Below are 17,083 nucleotides of genomic sequence, written 5' to 3'. Positions count from 1 at the left end.
CTCAGGAGAGCGTTTTTTTTTTTTTAATCCGAGGGTAATTTCAACTGGAAGTAACCACACTAAGCGCCACTGGGGGGTGATTTATTTTTTATTTAATTAATCCAAAATGGTGGCTGTTTTTACACGAATCTAAAAAGAGAAGAAAAGACGACAACTGCGTGTGAGGAAGGAAACTTTCATAAAACCGGCGTAGTCAGGCGGTCGGTTGCTAGGCTGACTCGCGCCGAGAGCTCGAGCGCATTCGTTGGAACCCCCTCCCCCTCCTACACACCGTTGCCATATAAGGTCACGAAGAATCCACTGCAGCGGCAGCTCTGTTGTTTGGTATCTAGGCGAAAATAGCACGCAGCGTGCGCGTGATCTCTCGCTTCAAAGTCCAGCGGATCAACGGCTGTTTTACCAGATTAGACAAACAAGATGTGAACCTCTTTTTTTCGGTGAAGGAGTTAAATATACAGAAGGGGAGGGTCTTTATTCACGTACGTAAAATGGAAGGGGGGGGGGGGGTCTCTAGATACACCTCTTTAGTTAAATGGTGCAGTCTTTCTCTGTGTGTCAGTGTGCGTGTCAGAGGCCTGTTTTTCTTGTTATCAACTGCCGGCCCTAAGCTGCCGGGCGCGCGCATTCAGGTCACAGGGCTTCAATACCCTTCCCCCTCCCCCTCTCTCTATGTTAAGCTTCTCCTTGCTCACAACCAGCCCACGGTTACGGCTATGTAGAGGGTTTTATGGATATGTTTAAAACAAACAACAAAAAAGTGAAAATGTGACATTACTTAAGAGATGGATTTGCGATTAAATCGACACCAATTGGGTTACTTATAGGCCTTTTGTTTTTTCTTTTTTCTGTTGTTAAAAAAAAAAAAGCTTCCCGAGTGGGTTGTGCCCGTTCAGCGCTGCCGCTGACAGTCTGGAATATTCCACACAGAGAGGACTGGCCTTTTTCCCCTGCAGGACAGCTGTCTCTTTCTCTTCGGAGTGATAATATTTTGACAATTGTTCTTTCTTTATTAACTGATGAAAATGGGCTGTATGCGTGTGGATATGTAAGGACAATTTAATATCCTTTTAAGCCATATGTTATACTGCCAGTTACACCTTGTAAGTCAATCAAGCACTTTTAAAAAATGTAACTTAATACTAAATACTGTACAAAACTGACAGGTACACTGCTGTGTCTATTTTTTATGGCTTTTTGTACTTTCAGCTTTAAATCCTGACGGACTGAATCAAATCAAACATTCCTCGGAGTCGTGTTTTTCATTATTTATGGGCACAGTTGGCTTTTTCAAGGATTTATTCCCCTCTTCCCCGTGCAGAGATTGATTGGTACTGTAAAGGGAAAAAAAAAGAGCCAGATTTCTTCTTCTTAGCTCTTAAATATTTGCATGTGTAGTGTATTGCTGTACTATTCCACATAATGATCTGTAACATACTCTCATTGCAAGTTTTATTACCTCTTGTCTGTGTGTGTGTGCGTGTGTGTTTGTGAGATGATGAAATAAATAGACTATGCATTAATTTTATTGTTTTCTTTTTATGGAGACTAAAAGGAGATTTTGTTGAATTTTTGGGCCCATCCTTAAAACTGTGCCTTAACTGTAATGACACAATATACGGCATGTTTCACATGCTGTGGGGTGAGATTACTCGAGGAATTTTGAGTAGAAACACGTTTATTTTGTGCCAATTTATTCACATTTGTGAAATGGAGGAAGTGTGTCAGCCTTTTCTCTTAAAGGGACAGGTTGCTCACATTTTCAGCACTTCCATGATCCAGCTAAACATATCATTAAACACCTCTGGGTTTAATTTGACTTTTTAGTCCACATCAGCATGTTTAAGTGTTTGGCGTTTTGTGATCATATATGGTTGTTCCATGTGATCTGCTCTCTCCCGACACCCACAGTCACTGATAACCAGTCATCTACACTGCCGAATGAAACACGTTCCCAAACCTGCTTTCTCACACTTTCTGCTGTGTGTGTCTTTTAATATCTAGCCACGTCAATGTTTAGCTCTAGTTTGTAACACTCACCGCTGTGACAAGAAAATACACCCAAAACACTGGAAAATACAACAATGAACTTAAAAAAAAATCCTCACGCCCTTGAAAAGATTCATCACATTATAAAAAAAGACCAAAAAAAACCAAACAAAAAAACCCACATCCATAAACTGCACCCTGGGAAGAGAGAAAATAGTTTGTCCTGATGGTACCATCTGTGATGTCACAGCAGAGAAGCATTACTCACATCCTGCTGAGGACTCAAAATGATCACATGGTACAGAAAACACTTTAATTTTAAAGTAATATACAGTTATTGTGATCTAATCTGGAAGCGCTGGTGCTCAGATGCTCTGTTTTCTGTTTCAGATATATTAAATATTCTACCTGCAAGCTGCTTGCATGCTTCCTTAAGGTTCCAACTGTTATATCTTTCCAGCCTGACAGTGGAAAAGATAACCAAAACAGGCTTTTTACCTGGAAAAAGCTCACATTTAGATGGGTGCACCCAGTGACCCACTCAGTCTCATCAAGACTATGCTTCACACCTCCACAGGCAGGAGTCTAGAAACCTCTGTAGTGACAGCTGTCAGTGTCAACAAAAACCTGCTGATCCTGCATCAGTAGGATCAGCGTGAAAAGTGAGCATTTCTCAGTGTTATCCCTCGCACACACACGCCACACGGTCAGTGGGGGCAGTGCTTCAGACTGAGTACCCACCCAGAAAATGAAATACGCAAACACATTGCGGTAGAGGAAGTAGGAGCAGCCAGACTCAGTCGCTTCACATGTGTAATTCGGCGAGAGAGCGGCATGCTTTCAGTGAACAGGCTCATAATAGGAGAGGAGAGAAGTGGGGGGTCAATTGGAGGCAGACAGTGTGACAGGAACAGGAAGTGGTGAGCAGAGTGAGCTACCTGGTAAAACATGAGGCTTGGCTGTTCCTCGCTGACACTCCCTGTAAATCATCTCAACCATTCAAAAAATAGACTCGCTAGGCTGTGTCATGTATTTAAGTTAAATCTGGAGGGAGCACCTGCGTGACACTTTGGAGGCGAGATGACACAAAACGGTGCCGGGAGCGGCACCACGAAAAAGCAAGATGAACTTAAAATTGTAATTGTGGGAGATGGAGGCTGCGGGAAAACATCTCTTCTGATGGTTTATGCCAAAGGTGATTTTCCAGAGGTAAGAAGAGCTCCCGTGTCACTTTTCACTCATCACAGCTTTCTGAATTTATGAACGCAGTTCTGATGTGTGACTATAACCTGTCACACCCAGCACTGTAAGCTGCCTTTCCAAAGATTAACGAGGCACACCTCTGAAACACTTCAAATCGGTATAAATGAAGGGATATATAAACATGACACTGTCTCTTAAAGTTGGAAATCTTTCTTTTTTGTGTGTCAAAAACAGAAGTATGCACCTTCAGTGTTCGAAAAATACACCACGACTATCACTCTCGGAGGAAAAGAGATAAAGCTCAACCTGTATGACACAGCCGGTAAGACCAAAGAAAAATCAACGATCATCTCTGTGATTCAGGGTTCTTTTCTTCACTTAAATTTCACATTGTATGAGAAGACATCAGGGTTTATTTTTTAGCTCAGAGGCCACATTATTTGTCCTCTGGGTGGAATAAAACAGAAGTATTGTATCTAATCTAATGTGATTATCAAGCGAGAGGAAGAGAAACACCCTTTTAATTTTTTGCTTTTTAAGATATTAAAGTTCAACCACACTCCCATCTTGTGAATTCGGTTGTTATCTTCGTGCTCTGAGAAACACTGTAGAAGGAAGTAGTAAAGGTTGACACTCATGTCAGAGCATCATCATCATGATATTTCAGGAACTGTCTAAAATATAAGTGTACTAAGCAGCTGTTAATGTGAGGGTTTTTTATAGGGTAAATAAACCAAACAAAACACCTACAATCAAGTAAATATCCAAAAACTTGACCGGAAGTAAACCTAGAGTCTCAGATTAGACCCTCAAAACATTTTATGGACTAATTGTATGTATTTTTGCTTCGTCAAACCATTTAAATATATATTAATAACAGTATTTTATATGTTTTGAAATAGAGCACGTATGGCCAGCTGTACAGCGTCGACTTGCTAGTACCAAAATTAGATTCGTAAAGTGGGCAGTGTGACTCAAAAGTGACAGTTTTAACACATTTCCATGTTATCTGGAGAGCTTTTTTAAGAAGACATTTTATTGTCAGGAAAAGCCATGACAGTCTGGTCTGTCAGCTTATCTGCTGTAGGGTGCCTTACATCAGCTGCAGAGGAAACTGAAGCCAGGATGTGGTTTCTTATAGCTACCATAAACTTTGTAGCATTTTTATGTTTAGACTGTTGCATTAAAAGCAGAATCTTTGTTCTTTTGTTCCTTTAGACGCACACACAGAGTTTTGTAGCGTATGGGCGTATTCACACTTCTACATTTATCGGCTAACCCATATTTCTTGCCCTTCTCCTTTCAGGACAGGACGACTATGATCGACTGAGGCCACTTTCGTACCAAGAAGCTAATCTGGTTCTAGTCTGCTTTGATGTCACAAACCCAACCAGCTATGAGAACGTCCTGATAAAGGTGATCCTTTTCTATTTTAAAATAAGCGTTAACAATGAGCCAAGTTACACATGCAGGCACAGGAATGTCGCCAAACGTTCTCGTTTTTTGTTTAAGATCCAGTTTACGATTAATCATTAATCGCCTGGTATGTTGGTGCTGGCTTGCATTGTCTCGTATATTATTAACTCTTATGTTGTGCAAGCCTTCATGTGAGCAAGGATTACAATACAGGACCAATCAGTGCTGTAAACAAACAGAGTAATGCCAAATAATTCAAAAATCGAATAGGGGAAATAACAGACATGCACTGTATCACACCGTTAAACTCCCTGTTCTGTTTGCCTAGTGGTACCCAGAGGTGAAGCACTTCTGTCGGGACACGCCAGTCATCCTGATTGGCTGCAAGACTGACCTCAGGAAGGACAAAGAGTGTGCCAGGAAGCTGAAGGCTATGAATCTGGCTCATGTCACTTACATGCAAGTAAGAAGCGAACCATGCAGACGTTCACCGATCACTGTAAACATGTTTTCACTGATGTTACAGGATACAAGAGCATGCACGCTAACCAGAACCCATCACCACATCTAAAAGCTACAGAGTTCCTTCAGATACATGTTTTTTCCTTCTTCCTTTACTGATCGTTGTCTTCGCAGCTTTACAGTCTAAAACTTGCTTTGATTTTTGTTCATTTTTCCCCCTCACCCAGGGTGAGGAGACTCGCCAGCACATGAACGCAGAGCTCTACCTCGAGTGCTCGGCGAAGTATCAGGAGAACGTGGAAGACGTTTTCAGAGAGGCAACGAAGAGGGCTTTGGCCTTCAACCGAAAACAGAGGAATAACAAGAGGAAGAAGAAATGTATCATTTTGTGAAAGTTTTTTTTTTTTTTTAAAAAAAGGACAAAAAGCCACAAGAACCCTCTTCTTCAGTGAGACAGATTGTGCTCAGTGTCTTGCAGAGATTGAAAGTTGGGGGCCTGCACATGTTCCTTCAGTGTTACAAGGAAATGAGTGATGACACAACAGGAAAGACAATTTTGCAAGTTGCAACGTGGAGCTTGAAACACCCTCTTTTGGAGGGTTTTACTTTCATATGTTATGTCTGGTATTTTTATGTATTTTTTTCTTCCTGAGGAATTTTGTACTGTTATTTTACCAAAAACATATTTATTGGAGGCACTGAGTTATTGTTTGTATTGTGATGTAGCTTTTACAATCTAAAGGAGTGAAGGAGGGGGAAAAAAAACAACAAAAAACCCAACTCATGACTGTTAGGTTGTTTTGTGGCCGTCAGTGTGAAGCACGGCTCTTAGCTTTACCAATAGCGCCCACTAGAGTTGAAAAACCATAACACGTTAGAGCGGCTGCACAGTTTATTTAGGCTTTTATCACAGGTTGGACTGAAACAATGTAATGAATACAGTGAACACCTGTGAGAACAAGAAAAAACGAGTTAATGTTCTTAATCAGGTGCTGATTTAACCATAACGGACACATGAATGAAAAACTCAGGGAGCAAATTGCATTCTTGAAAAAAATGGCTACGTACAATTTTTCTGTGTGTTAAAGACAAAGTGTTTTAAATCACATCAGATGTGATCAATTTCCCTCAATAAAAAAAAAAAAAAGGAAAAAAAAAAAAAAAAAGTCATACACAGATACTGAGATTCTCTCCAGGAGCATGATTGCACAAGACATGACACAATCAATGAAACCATTTTCACAATACAAGTGTTTTTTTGTCCCCTCCCCTGTCCCATGAATAAAAAGTAAGGCATCAGAGAAAACTATGTGAAGCAAAGTGAAGGGTCTCACCATAAATTAGTTCAAATATTATAGCATATATGGGTCTGTGGATTGGAATTAGAAAAATAATTGAATACATTTAAATCAAAAAATAATAATAATCATAATTCAGTATCAGTCTCACAGTACTGGTGCCAATAGCAGCATTTAATCAAAACATTTCTCCAACATGTAACAAAACGGTAACTCACAGAACAGTAATTTGAACTATCTTCCCCAAAAACTGTGTCGCTAAATGTTATGTGCATCTTCTTGGGATTTAAAAAAAAAAAAAAAATAAAAAGAAAAAAATAAAAAGTTATGGCTTTTGAAACCGCTGCTTTCAAAAAGACAAACAATATAGCGCTCCCTTTGTAGTCCCAACTCATCTGGAAACAAAACAGTAACAGTAAAGACAGAGCAGCTGCTCTCACTCGAGACAGCAGAGGGATTCTATTTTTCCTCCACCCTTTCAGATAAATCTCAAGCATCAGTTTGATTTTTTTTTTTAAGCTTTGGACTTACATTTGAGATTTTCAGGACCTAAAGACTAGCAGTAAAAATAATATCACACAACAGGGAGATGAGACAAAGAGAAGGTGGTAAAGTACAGCCTCAAACTGAAAATGATCAATTTTTTTGGGAGACGTTTTGATCATCATTACTTCACAGAAGTATGAAGCATGTGCGTGACAGACGTTAGGTCTTCAAAGGCAAACTATTTTCTGTTCTGTTAAACGATGCTACCTTCCCTCATTACTTGCATATGATTTGAACAGAGGCTCTCCGCTAAGGTTCATGCACAGACACAAACACCCAAATAAACGCACTCTTTCCACACACACACACACACACACACACACACACACACACACACGTTAAAGAGACTAATCTATCAGGTGAACGTCACTTTGTGATGTGCCCATATGAACATCAACACAGTCATACATATGTAAAAACATGTTTGTCAGAAACTTTGGCCGGACGCTGCTGCCCGAGAGAAAACGGTGGCTTTAGCCTCGTCGTCTCTTGACCTGATCACACTCTGTTCAGTCCATCAAGCGATTGTGCGTGTTACTTCAAAATGACTGGCCCTTGAAGATGCCTCGCTGAGGTTATTCTCAGTCAGTTTTTTGGACCTTCTCTGAGTTTTTCTGAACTTTTTGGTGGACGACTTTTACCGTGGTGAGAAAGTTTCCCAGGAACAGGACGAGAAATGTTAGAGCCAGCATGAATACCTGAAAGAAGAAAAAAGGGTTACAAGTCATGGCATGTGCAGCTGTGTGCCTTTCAAACAGGACACGAAAATGAAGACGACTGTTCTAAAACGCATCATTTCCTAACACTTGTGTTCGCAGACGGTTCTTGCTGTGATGAGGAAAGTGCAGGCACAGCGCGAGCAAAGTTCAACAGATTGTAGGCGACACTGAACATGGCACAGTTATTAGTGTCAGACTGGGACTTTCCCGCACAACCATCTCTGGGGTTTACAGAGAATGGACCGAAAACCGAGAACATTCAGTGAGCGGCACTTCTCTAGGTTAAAAAGCCTTCATGTCAGAGGTTAGAGGAAATGAGACGGATGATGAGACTCTGATGGTAGGGTCAGAATTTGTAAATACAACTCTGAATACGACCCCAAATGTGGACTCAACTTATACTGCTACCAAATATACACGAGGAATGTACAAATGAAATCCAAAAGAAGCGTTTCAAACATTTTCCTCTTACATAAAATTATCTTTGAGCTCTGCTTCAACATGTCGGTTTGACATTTAAGCACTTGAACTGCAAATGCGATCCTTACCTGCCACTCCTTACAATCCTCATGGCTTGCCAAGCGGAACAAGGTCACCGAGTTGTACAGCTGCCAAAACTGAAAGAAGAGGAGGCATCATCTTTCATGATGTTGCTGCACAGACACATGTTTCTTTTAAAAAACACCTGGCCAGTTTATGCTCTTAATGCCCAGTGAGGATCTTGTGCAGTCCTCCTGAAAAGCGCAATCAAGCAACAGAAGTTTTAGATTGGATAAAAGTAGAAAAACATGAAAACTTACATGGCCAAAAAATAGAAAAGGCAAAAGAAACGTGAGTCCCCTCCACATCCAAGATTGAAATCCCTCTGCAGAGACAGAAAAACAGTCACTTGTCATGTTTTGTTTTGTTTTTTGGAGTGCTCTCACTCTGATTTCACTGCTCAACAGCTTGACGTTTGAGATGTTTGAGGAAGCAGATCTGTGTCATCGGTGCTCCAGCGTGTTGGGACATCTGTGACCCTGCACGCTGATGTTAACAACTGCCCCCATCTCTCACCTTTACCCCATTTCCCCCACCCAGACATGATGTTGCAGATGACTCAAACAACTGAAATGGTTATCATCAAAAATAGCTCACCCACTGTGAGGTCCAGCTGATTTCTCTCTCCCAAAGCTCGCAGCCTGTATAAGCAGCCGCTCTGGTAGTAGTACTGAAGGAACTGAACAAAGCCTGGAGGAACAAAAAGATTAAAAATAATTATTCATCACTGCACTTTATAACCACGTTCTTATTGTAGAGCACTGATGGCAACAATAACAATCAAACTGCAGCTCTCCATGTGAAGTTTGGCTCAAAACCACAAGTTCTACATTCAGTTGAATCTGTCAGGCAGACTTTTTTTTTTATTTTTATTATTAATTTTTACGCTTTCAAACATTTGACTTCTCACCCGAAACCCTGACCAGAGAGCACCCTCACAGAGTTGACACTTCATGAGTCTGCATATGATATACATATCAACAAGTGCAACTGCCAGTGTGTCACGTGACTTACCTTCTATACTCAGGTGAAGACATATTTCCACAAACTACTTAACAACTGCTGATGCAGCAGCTACAATCTCATCATTTTCCATCACTGTTAAATAAACTGCTCTTTGTTATAGTCTGGTTAGTTTTTAGGCCTTTCTACAACCTTATTAAATCCAACTATCAACTTTAAATCATCTGTATTATTAAAGCTCTTATTTAAAAAGGTTCTCACCAAGAACCTTTTTACAGAGATTTACAGCAAGTTCTGCAAATACAGATCAAGTCTAATCCCAGACTACAACAAAGATTTAATGAAGATCTTCACTGACAGCTTTTTATTTTTGTGGGACTCAGCTATGGCTCCATCCAATGAGTTGTACGGTTTAAGAGTAAATATACAGACACATAATACAAAGAGACACGTTTGCAAGAGCAGTTGCAGACACGTATTCAAATCCAGTTTTTCCAACATCATTGTGAACATGAGATACTGTGACATGACTTTCTAATTACTGTTTTTCTTTGTAGTACAAACTTGTAAGTCATCACCTTTAAGAGCTGCCCCATCCTGAAGTCATTCAAAGTTTTAGTTTTATTGGGGGATTATGTAACAAATTTGGTTTTGCAAATGACCTGACCTTGCCCGCTTCTGGCACAGTGTGGCATCACACCACAGTGGGACTACATGTCAGCGTCTGACATGGGAACATTTGAGTTTGTTTCCCCCCCCTCTGGGTCCTCAACTACACCTTTGATTTACAGAATGTGTGTCTCTCTCTCTTTTTTAAAAAAAAAAATAAAATTAAAATCCCAGATTTTAGACCTTAAGCCCAAGTGCATATTCTCTCTCCATGCACAGTTTTATGCAATAATTGGCTGAAGGGCAGAAAATATTATTTTCCTCCATTAAATATCACAAAAGCCAAATAAAATGTGACAGAAGCACCTCCAGTCTGACAATTTGCTTTTTAACATTTCTTTTTGTTTACTTCCACAAATTTGAATAATCACAATATATTTGTCTCTGTCTCCAGGAAGACACCCGTATTGCCAACTACTGATGCAATTGGTAGTCATTTATTTGGCACTGCGACAGCATGGTGCCTCGAATGCGATGAAGTGTGGCAATGTTTGACAAAACAACAGAAAACCATGTGAAATGCATTATTTGTTGTGAGGTTCCTTATAACAAACAGGAAAGGCTTTCATGCTTAAAACCCCTTTTTTAAACTGAGGTTTAAGTCAACCCTATGTACTTTTAGTACTGTACTTCATCTATACTTTTCAGTGGCGTGCCCAGATTGCTCTGCTGTCATGATCGCCTCTGTCAGTGCGCCTCAGGGTGGCTGTGGCTACAATGTAGCTTACCATCACCAGTGTGTGAATGTGTGTGTGAATGGGTGGATGACTGGATATGTAAAGCACTTTGGGGTCCTTAGGGACTAGTAAAAGTGCTATATAAATACAGGCCATTTACCATGATGTAACTGAGCTGTTTATGTTGGACTTTGAACTATTAAATCTTGAACTGTTGAACAGAATGAGGAAAGGTGAGAGGTTTAAGAGACTGACTGTGGCATGGTTGTTTCTGCCAGACGAGCTTGTCTGAATATTTCATAAACTACTCAGCTGCTCTGATTTTGCCCACATAACCATCTCTAGAGTTTACAGAAAATGGTCTAAAAACGAGACAACGCACCATGTTAAAGCTCAAATAACCTCAAACTGGTTTCTTAAAAATCACAATGAGTTCACTCTACTCAGATTACCTCCAAAGTCATCAGATCTCAGTCTAATAAAGGACCTTTGATTTATTGGAACTGGAGTTTTGCATCACATATGTGCAGCTGACAAATCTGCAGCAACTGTTTCGAGGACCTTATTGAATCTTACATGTCATGAAGAATTCTGATCTGAACGCAAAAGGGTTCCCAACCTGGTACTAACATCTGTATCTAATAAAGTGGCCAGTGAGTGTACATAAATAAGCTAATTTAGCACCACTAAGTAAATGAATTAATCTCATGGATTCATCTTACTTTGATAGATGGAGAAGGCAAGAAACTGGCTCCTGAACATCTGATACATAGGTCCTTCTGGCCTGAGGAAAGAAAAGACCAACTCATTCACATTTCCCAAAATAAAAACAACACAATGCTGAATCAAAGACAATATCTCACCATGTCAGCATAACACCTGACAAGAAGGTGGAGACATAATGGTGAGACACCCACCACCCTTTGATCCTGAAAAGAAAAAAGGAGGAACTCGAAAATTTTCCCAACTAAAAATCTTCCATAGACAAAGGCTTTAATTTAAAAAATAACCCACTAAAGGATAAATCCTCCGATAGTAGCAACACACCTGGAGCCATTGTTTATGAGGATGCTTTCCCTTATTGTTAATGTGCAGTAGTACCACACCAACAAAAAGTTGAAGATTTCATCAGTGACCCTAAACAAGGCAGAAAACAAATAAATAAGAACCCAATCCTTAATAAAATAACACCACCAGTCATACTTCGAGGGGAGGGAGGTTATCTCACCGACAGTTTAGAAAGAAGAGGCAGGTTATTGCTCCGAACATCAGGATTATTGTCATGTAAAGCTTGAACTTCTCATACTCGTCTTTGTAGGCAAATCTGTGTGCATAAACGGAAGAAAGAGATGATAAGAGACTGACATAAAAACCAATCTGAACCCACAGCGTGAACCTGCTTCTGAGGCTAAAAGGTGACACATACTTTGCCTGGTTACTGAGAAGGGTTACATTCACGTTGCCCAGGACCAAATTCAAGTATAGTCTGAAAATGAAAAACATGCAAGTTAATGAAATAAAGCTTAGTGATTACAGCAGATCTCTCACTAACAACAAATAGTACTCACCCATTTTTCTTTGGCAAATATGCTTCCATGTCAAAGAAAACATTTTCTTTATCTTTTATTTGTGTTTTGATGTCAGTTATTAGTTTCAGCTCTTTCTCGTCACACGTCTGTGCGCACCTGTAAGGAAAGCAGAAGGGCAAAAAGAGAAAAGACGAAGGATACTTTTCACTCTCCATGATATCACTGAAATCAAAACCAGATCACTTAAGTGCTTATTTTAGTTGTGGGAATCCATCGACTACTTGCTTGACTACTTTTATAGCAGGTGTACTTACTTGGTTAAACTGTGCCTCAAGTCTTTCAGACATTTCCTCTGTTTACTGATGGCGTTGCTGCAAGTTGCTTGAAGACTGGTGAGCTCTTCTAGTTTTTGTCTGTATATTTTGTGAGTTTCCTGTGAATAAATTAAATACATGTCTGGTTAGAAACATCTGCTGAAATGCAGAAATAAGGATTAAGCACAACCAGTTAGGACTTAAGGATAAATACAGCCACAACTGAATGAAAATACAAATACAAAGAAAAGCCAGTGGGTGTTTACAGATTAACTTCAACTGAAATTTGTCATATTCCCTTGAAAACCTTGTTTGATAGAGTAAAAATGCATTATTATCCCACACAAGTCTTTGCCAAGCTTTAAAAAACAAACAAAACAACAAAAGAGGAAAGTTTTGGCTCAAATTCTCTTTCAGCAGTAGTGGAAAAACTGTCCAACCTTTCTGTATGAAGACAAACTGCAAATTCCACACGATTTTTTAGTAAAATAAATACTCAGGTTTACTTGCGTTCGTAGCTACACTGTCATCACTTTGTCCCCATCAAAAAGCATCTCACACACACACACACACACACACTTTTAAATTACAGCTACTGCGTCTGTCTTTTACCTGACAGCTTCAATAACAATTATAAATTAAAAGTAAACAATTAGTAGACTCCAAAATGTAAATAGAAATGTCCTGGCTAAAGAGTGAAAACTGATGACACATCCATATATAGTCATGCTTCTAAGTTTAAGTTCGTTTATCATTAATTACATACCCATTTTTATTAATCCTATTTATTCATTCTGTTCATTTATTGTCATTTTAATCATAAGAGAAAGTACAATGAAAGTTTGCCTATGTATAATGACAATAAAAGTTCTTTCATCCATTCATGCTGAGAGTGACTCACTATCCTCTGAATCTTTGAGCCTTTAATACTCTGTTCTTCAGTGAAACAATCCCCGTAAGCAGATCCTATTGTCATACATGTAAACTACATGTAAGTTTGCTAATCAGGGCTCAGATTCCTATCCCCCTTAGAGCCAGTTCAACCCCCTTTGTTGTACCTCCATCCCTCACAAGTCCTTGATCTAATCACCCAAAAGTTATCTTCCTCAAGGTTGAGCTTACACCTTTGTCTTTGTTTATCACCTACATGCGAATTATACCCCACCCACATAGATCCCAAGATCTATACACACAGGAGGAATCAGCTTTTAGCCATCGTGGCCCCAGTGTCTGAAGGTGAATGACTCCACCTCAGTGGACAACAAAAAAAACAAAAAACAAACCCTCAATATTTCTGTAAGTGTTAAAGCTTTACGACATTTTTCTTTTATCGTTTCAAAATTTGTTTACACATTTGTTTATAGTTGTAAAGGTTTAGTCAAAATATGTGTTTTAACATTCTCTAAAGAACTGCAGCTATTTGAAAGATGTAAATAAAGCTGAAATATAAAAGCTATAATATGAACGGGAGGCGGTTTCTGCTCAGTTTCAGATCCACGTGTGCACAAACTGTGAGGTGTCTCAGAATCAGAGTTTTTAGGTGAACAATACAGTATCTTATCTTCATGTTGTTCAAAGTTAGCAAACTATGGCTAACGTGAGCTAGCGTGTCAACTTCACGATGGCTGCTGATGTCTCCAAGGACTCCTAAATAAAATCACCCAAGCCAAAGACCCAGAAACTAATTTGTGAAGCCACTTTAACCTCTACCTCAACTTCGGTAACAATGATTTAACATTAGTCAATAGCACAACAATGCAGTGTGCGGTTAGCTAAGTTACTGTAGCTGCTTATTAGCAGCAAAGCACCTTAGCCCCAAGAAGACTATTGCTAATGTTAGCGGCTGCAACACAGCGATGTTACAGTAAAGTCAGAAAAATTATAAAACGCACGGCAAATATATTGCATCCCTCGGATACTGCTGCCAACAGCCCACTTATTGGCTCGATGCTCGGTTTACGGATGACCCGAGAATGAATGGCGAATAGGAAAGAGCTAGACAAACTGCTACAGAACCCTGCATGTCCTCGACGGCACGCTACTCCTACCAACCTAGCACAAATTATACTATACTCGTTTAAGAGTTTTCAGTCACCTGTAATTGTTGATATTCCTCATCAATTTCCTCCCACTCCGCCTGAAACCCCGGCTTGGACATTGCAGTGTTGTAGCTTATTCAGCGAAGAAGACTCTTTCACAAGGCTTTTCACCCACGGGCTGCTCCTGCTCCGGCCACTCAGGCGAGTTTTAACTGTCCTGTGCGGAGCATGCGCACTTCGTAAACCGCCGTCATGACCAAACGCTGTGGTTTAACCACGGTTGAAGCCATCAAGTGGTAAATAAAAAAAAAACTAACGGCAGATAAATAAAACATGACTTGTGGATTAAAAATGACATCCAAACATGTTAAACTCGAATTTTTAAATGGTCTCCCAATTACATTTATAAGTCACCAATAACTGTACACATTGCTGTTGCTAGGATACAGCATACAAACTTGCTCGCCTGCTGCTGCTGGTCAGCAGGGAAGCTGTGTACGGCTAGTCGTGTAACATGTTTTCTTGATTTCTTCGGTAAATTAATGGCTTTTGTTTGGCTAAGTTTGCAAGCGGATTCAGTTTCAGTAAGTTATCCGCTTGGAAACTCCGCGAAGGTACAACTACTTTGCTATTTTGCTTTTCCACGTTTCTATTTTACTTGTAATGCTAACTAAGCTGGAGAGCTTAACTAGTTTCCTTAGATTACCTTGTGGCTACTTTTCATATTCTGAATTAGAAAATACAGTTTTGATATACAATTAGACATCATGGAAAAGTGTCGTGAGTGTGTTTAAAATACTGTCAATTCCTAATTAAAACCTCAAAGAAGAGCAGTGTTTTTTTCTTTTGTTGTATAAATTTGGTGATATGTACTGCTTAATGGGTGTGGAAGCTTGTTTGTGCCACCAACAAAACTTTTTTTTGACATCTATCAAGTCAAAAATGTATGTTAGGTATCTCAAAAAATAAAATATCAATTTACTAACTCAAACATGACAAAATAATTTAAAAGTTTGAGTTATTAAGTCAGATTTTGAGACAATAACTTTAAATATTGACTTATGGATGGCAAAAAATACAAATAAAAATATTTGTTTTAATTTTTAATGGCAGAAAGACAGCAAACATGTATTTGTTTTTTTAATTTCATTCTAATGCTTACAGGTTTCATCAAGCTACAACTAGCAATGCCATTTCTCAAAAGACCTCCAACTAGTCCCCCATTGTCAACACTGCTGGACATTAAATCACAGAAATGTGGATTGCGGCACACAGTTTTCTCAGCCAGTGGAAACGAATACACCGGGGAGTGGCAGAACAATAAGAAGCATGGTGAGATATAGTTTGCCGTCAGCTTCCACTCAACTCCTGAGAGGTTCGAAGTATAGTGCAGCTGTCATGTTTGCTTGTTTGTTTATTTATTTTTATAAGGCAAGGGACATCAGGTTTGGAAGAAGTCTGGTGCCATTTATAATGGAGAGTGGAAATTCGGAAAACGTGACGGGTATGGTACCTACAGCATTTTACTCCCAGAATCAAAGAAGTATGTGAAGAAGTACTGTGGTGAATGGACAAATGGAAAGAAGCATGTATGTATCTGCCATAATGTTTCACATGCACGCTACAAGACATATCGGTATGTATGGTCAGTGATGTACTTGTCCGGCTTCTCAGGGGTATGGTACATACTTTTACAAAAACTCATCAGTGTACGAGGGGGAGTGGAGCGAGGACCAACGGAGTGGCTGGGGAAAGATGTACTATGCAAATGGAGACATCTATGAGGGCAAGTGGCTGAAGGATAAGAATCATGGAGAAGGAATCTTTATATTTTGTAAGAGAAACTTTTCTATACATGCATGTGAATCAAAACTAGATTATAATTTGGATGTTATAATGCGACTTTCACATTTTTGTTTAAGCAAATGGAAACAGGTATGAAGGTAGCTGGCGAGAGGGGAAGAAGGATGGTCGTGGAAAGTTCTACTACTGTGTCAAAGGCCAGCTTTATGAAGGCCTTTGGGTGGATGGAGTGCCAAAATGTGGGACCCTGTCTGATTTTGGGAGAGATGGAGCACCAATGCCTGCAAAATATCCAATTCCAAAGGTACAGCGTTGCTTCTGACTGTTACAGCCATGGATCAAAATTAAATTACACGACTAATTACATTACACTGCTTACATGACATAATCATATAAGCCATAGGTGTCAAACTCTGGCCCGCGGGCCAAATTTGGCCCACAGCCTAATTACATTTGGCCCACAAAGCCATACCAAGTTACTATTAGAGCTGGCCTACTGGTATTATACAGCTAATATATATATTGTTTAGTATTAAGCTTTTCTTGTTCCATATTCAGTTTTTAAGCAAAACTTGTTTGAGTCCATAAGAAAAGATTCATTCTTATATCTGGAGGAAGATTTTTTTTCCAATAAACATTAATGTTAGCCCAGTTTTGAATTTTGGCCCACTGTGTATTTGAGTTTGACACCCCTGATATAAGCACTGACAACAAAGCCCTGTTCCATTTGTACTACTGTGCATGAAAGCATGCACTTATCTTCTATTTTCAGGTACACCTGATCGATACACAGCTGGTTTTAAGGGAAGCCGAATCAGCTTACCTTGGCCTGTTCTGATAAACAACACGAGGATCAAGAGCAAGTTTCCACTTCACCGCATGCTTGCTGATAAAGAATAAAAAAAAAAAGAGTAACGGG

General features: G+C 39.6%; 4 protein-coding genes across 8 annotated transcripts in view; 2 read left to right on the top strand and 2 right to left on the bottom strand.

Annotated features, from left to right (window-relative positions):
- Positions 1-402, bottom strand: part of setd1ba (SET domain containing 1B, histone lysine methyltransferase a) — a 15,812-nt gene extending 15,410 nt beyond the window's left edge. Inside the window, exon 1 of the mRNA XM_087843680.1 lies at positions 272-402. The gene's annotated coding sequence lies outside the window, so the exon portion shown is untranslated. The remainder of the gene's footprint in view (positions 1-271) is intronic.
- rhof (ras homolog family member F) overlaps positions 1-6,233 on the top strand; it is an 8,123-nt gene extending 1,890 nt beyond the window's left edge. Inside the window, exons 2-6 of one of the 3 annotated variants that reach the window (XM_035907006.2) lie at positions 867-3,195; positions 3,424-3,511; positions 4,496-4,605; positions 4,934-5,068; positions 5,295-6,233. In XM_035907006.2, the coding sequence (XP_035762899.1) occupies positions 3,067-3,195; positions 3,424-3,511; positions 4,496-4,605; positions 4,934-5,068; positions 5,295-5,459 (627 nt within the window). In that variant the 5' untranslated portion in view covers positions 867-3,066 and the 3' untranslated portion in view covers positions 5,460-6,233. Of the gene's footprint in view, positions 1-28; positions 3,196-3,423; positions 3,512-4,495; positions 4,606-4,933; positions 5,069-5,294 lie in introns of those variants that run through there. The other 2 variants (XM_006788853.3, XM_087843686.1) reach the window with 2 other exon arrangements.
- tmem120b (transmembrane protein 120B) lies at positions 5,951-14,758 on the bottom strand. The gene is made up of 12 exons (XM_087843682.1): positions 14,418-14,758; positions 12,323-12,441; positions 12,048-12,164; positions 11,906-11,965; positions 11,708-11,803; positions 11,527-11,616; positions 11,343-11,408; positions 11,202-11,263; positions 8,768-8,860; positions 8,431-8,495; positions 8,179-8,247; positions 5,951-7,609 (listed from the first exon to the last, which is right to left on the bottom strand). Exons 1-12 carry the CDS (start codon positions 14,478-14,480, stop codon positions 7,493-7,495), a joined length of 1,017 nt encoding a protein of 338 aa, XP_087699808.1. The 5' UTR covers positions 14,481-14,758; the 3' UTR covers positions 5,951-7,492.
- morn3 (MORN repeat containing 3) lies at positions 14,591-17,083 on the top strand. 3 transcript variants are annotated; one of them, XM_087843685.1, is made up of 6 exons: positions 14,591-14,657; positions 15,526-15,693; positions 15,793-15,950; positions 16,036-16,195; positions 16,284-16,468; positions 16,937-17,083. In XM_087843685.1, exons 2-6 carry the CDS (start codon positions 15,549-15,551, stop codon positions 17,000-17,002), a joined length of 714 nt encoding a protein of 237 aa, XP_087699811.1. In that variant the 5' UTR covers positions 14,591-14,657; positions 15,526-15,548; the 3' UTR covers positions 17,003-17,083. The 3 variants fall into 3 exon arrangements, with proteins under 3 accessions (XP_087699811.1, XP_087699810.1, XP_087699809.1); XM_087843684.1 differs by lacking the exon at positions 14,591-14,657 and adding an exon at positions 14,790-14,945; XM_087843683.1 differs by lacking the exon at positions 14,591-14,657 and adding an exon at positions 14,790-14,975.

This window comes from Neolamprologus brichardi, chromosome 7, assembly GCF_056152115.1.
Source record: "Neolamprologus brichardi isolate AB-2024 chromosome 7, ASM5615211v1, whole genome shotgun sequence".
Taxonomy (NCBI): Eukaryota; Metazoa; Chordata; class Actinopteri; order Cichliformes; family Cichlidae; genus Neolamprologus; species Neolamprologus brichardi.
The sequence above is the reverse complement of the archived record's forward strand: the minus strand, read 5'-3'. Positions and strand labels throughout refer to the sequence as shown.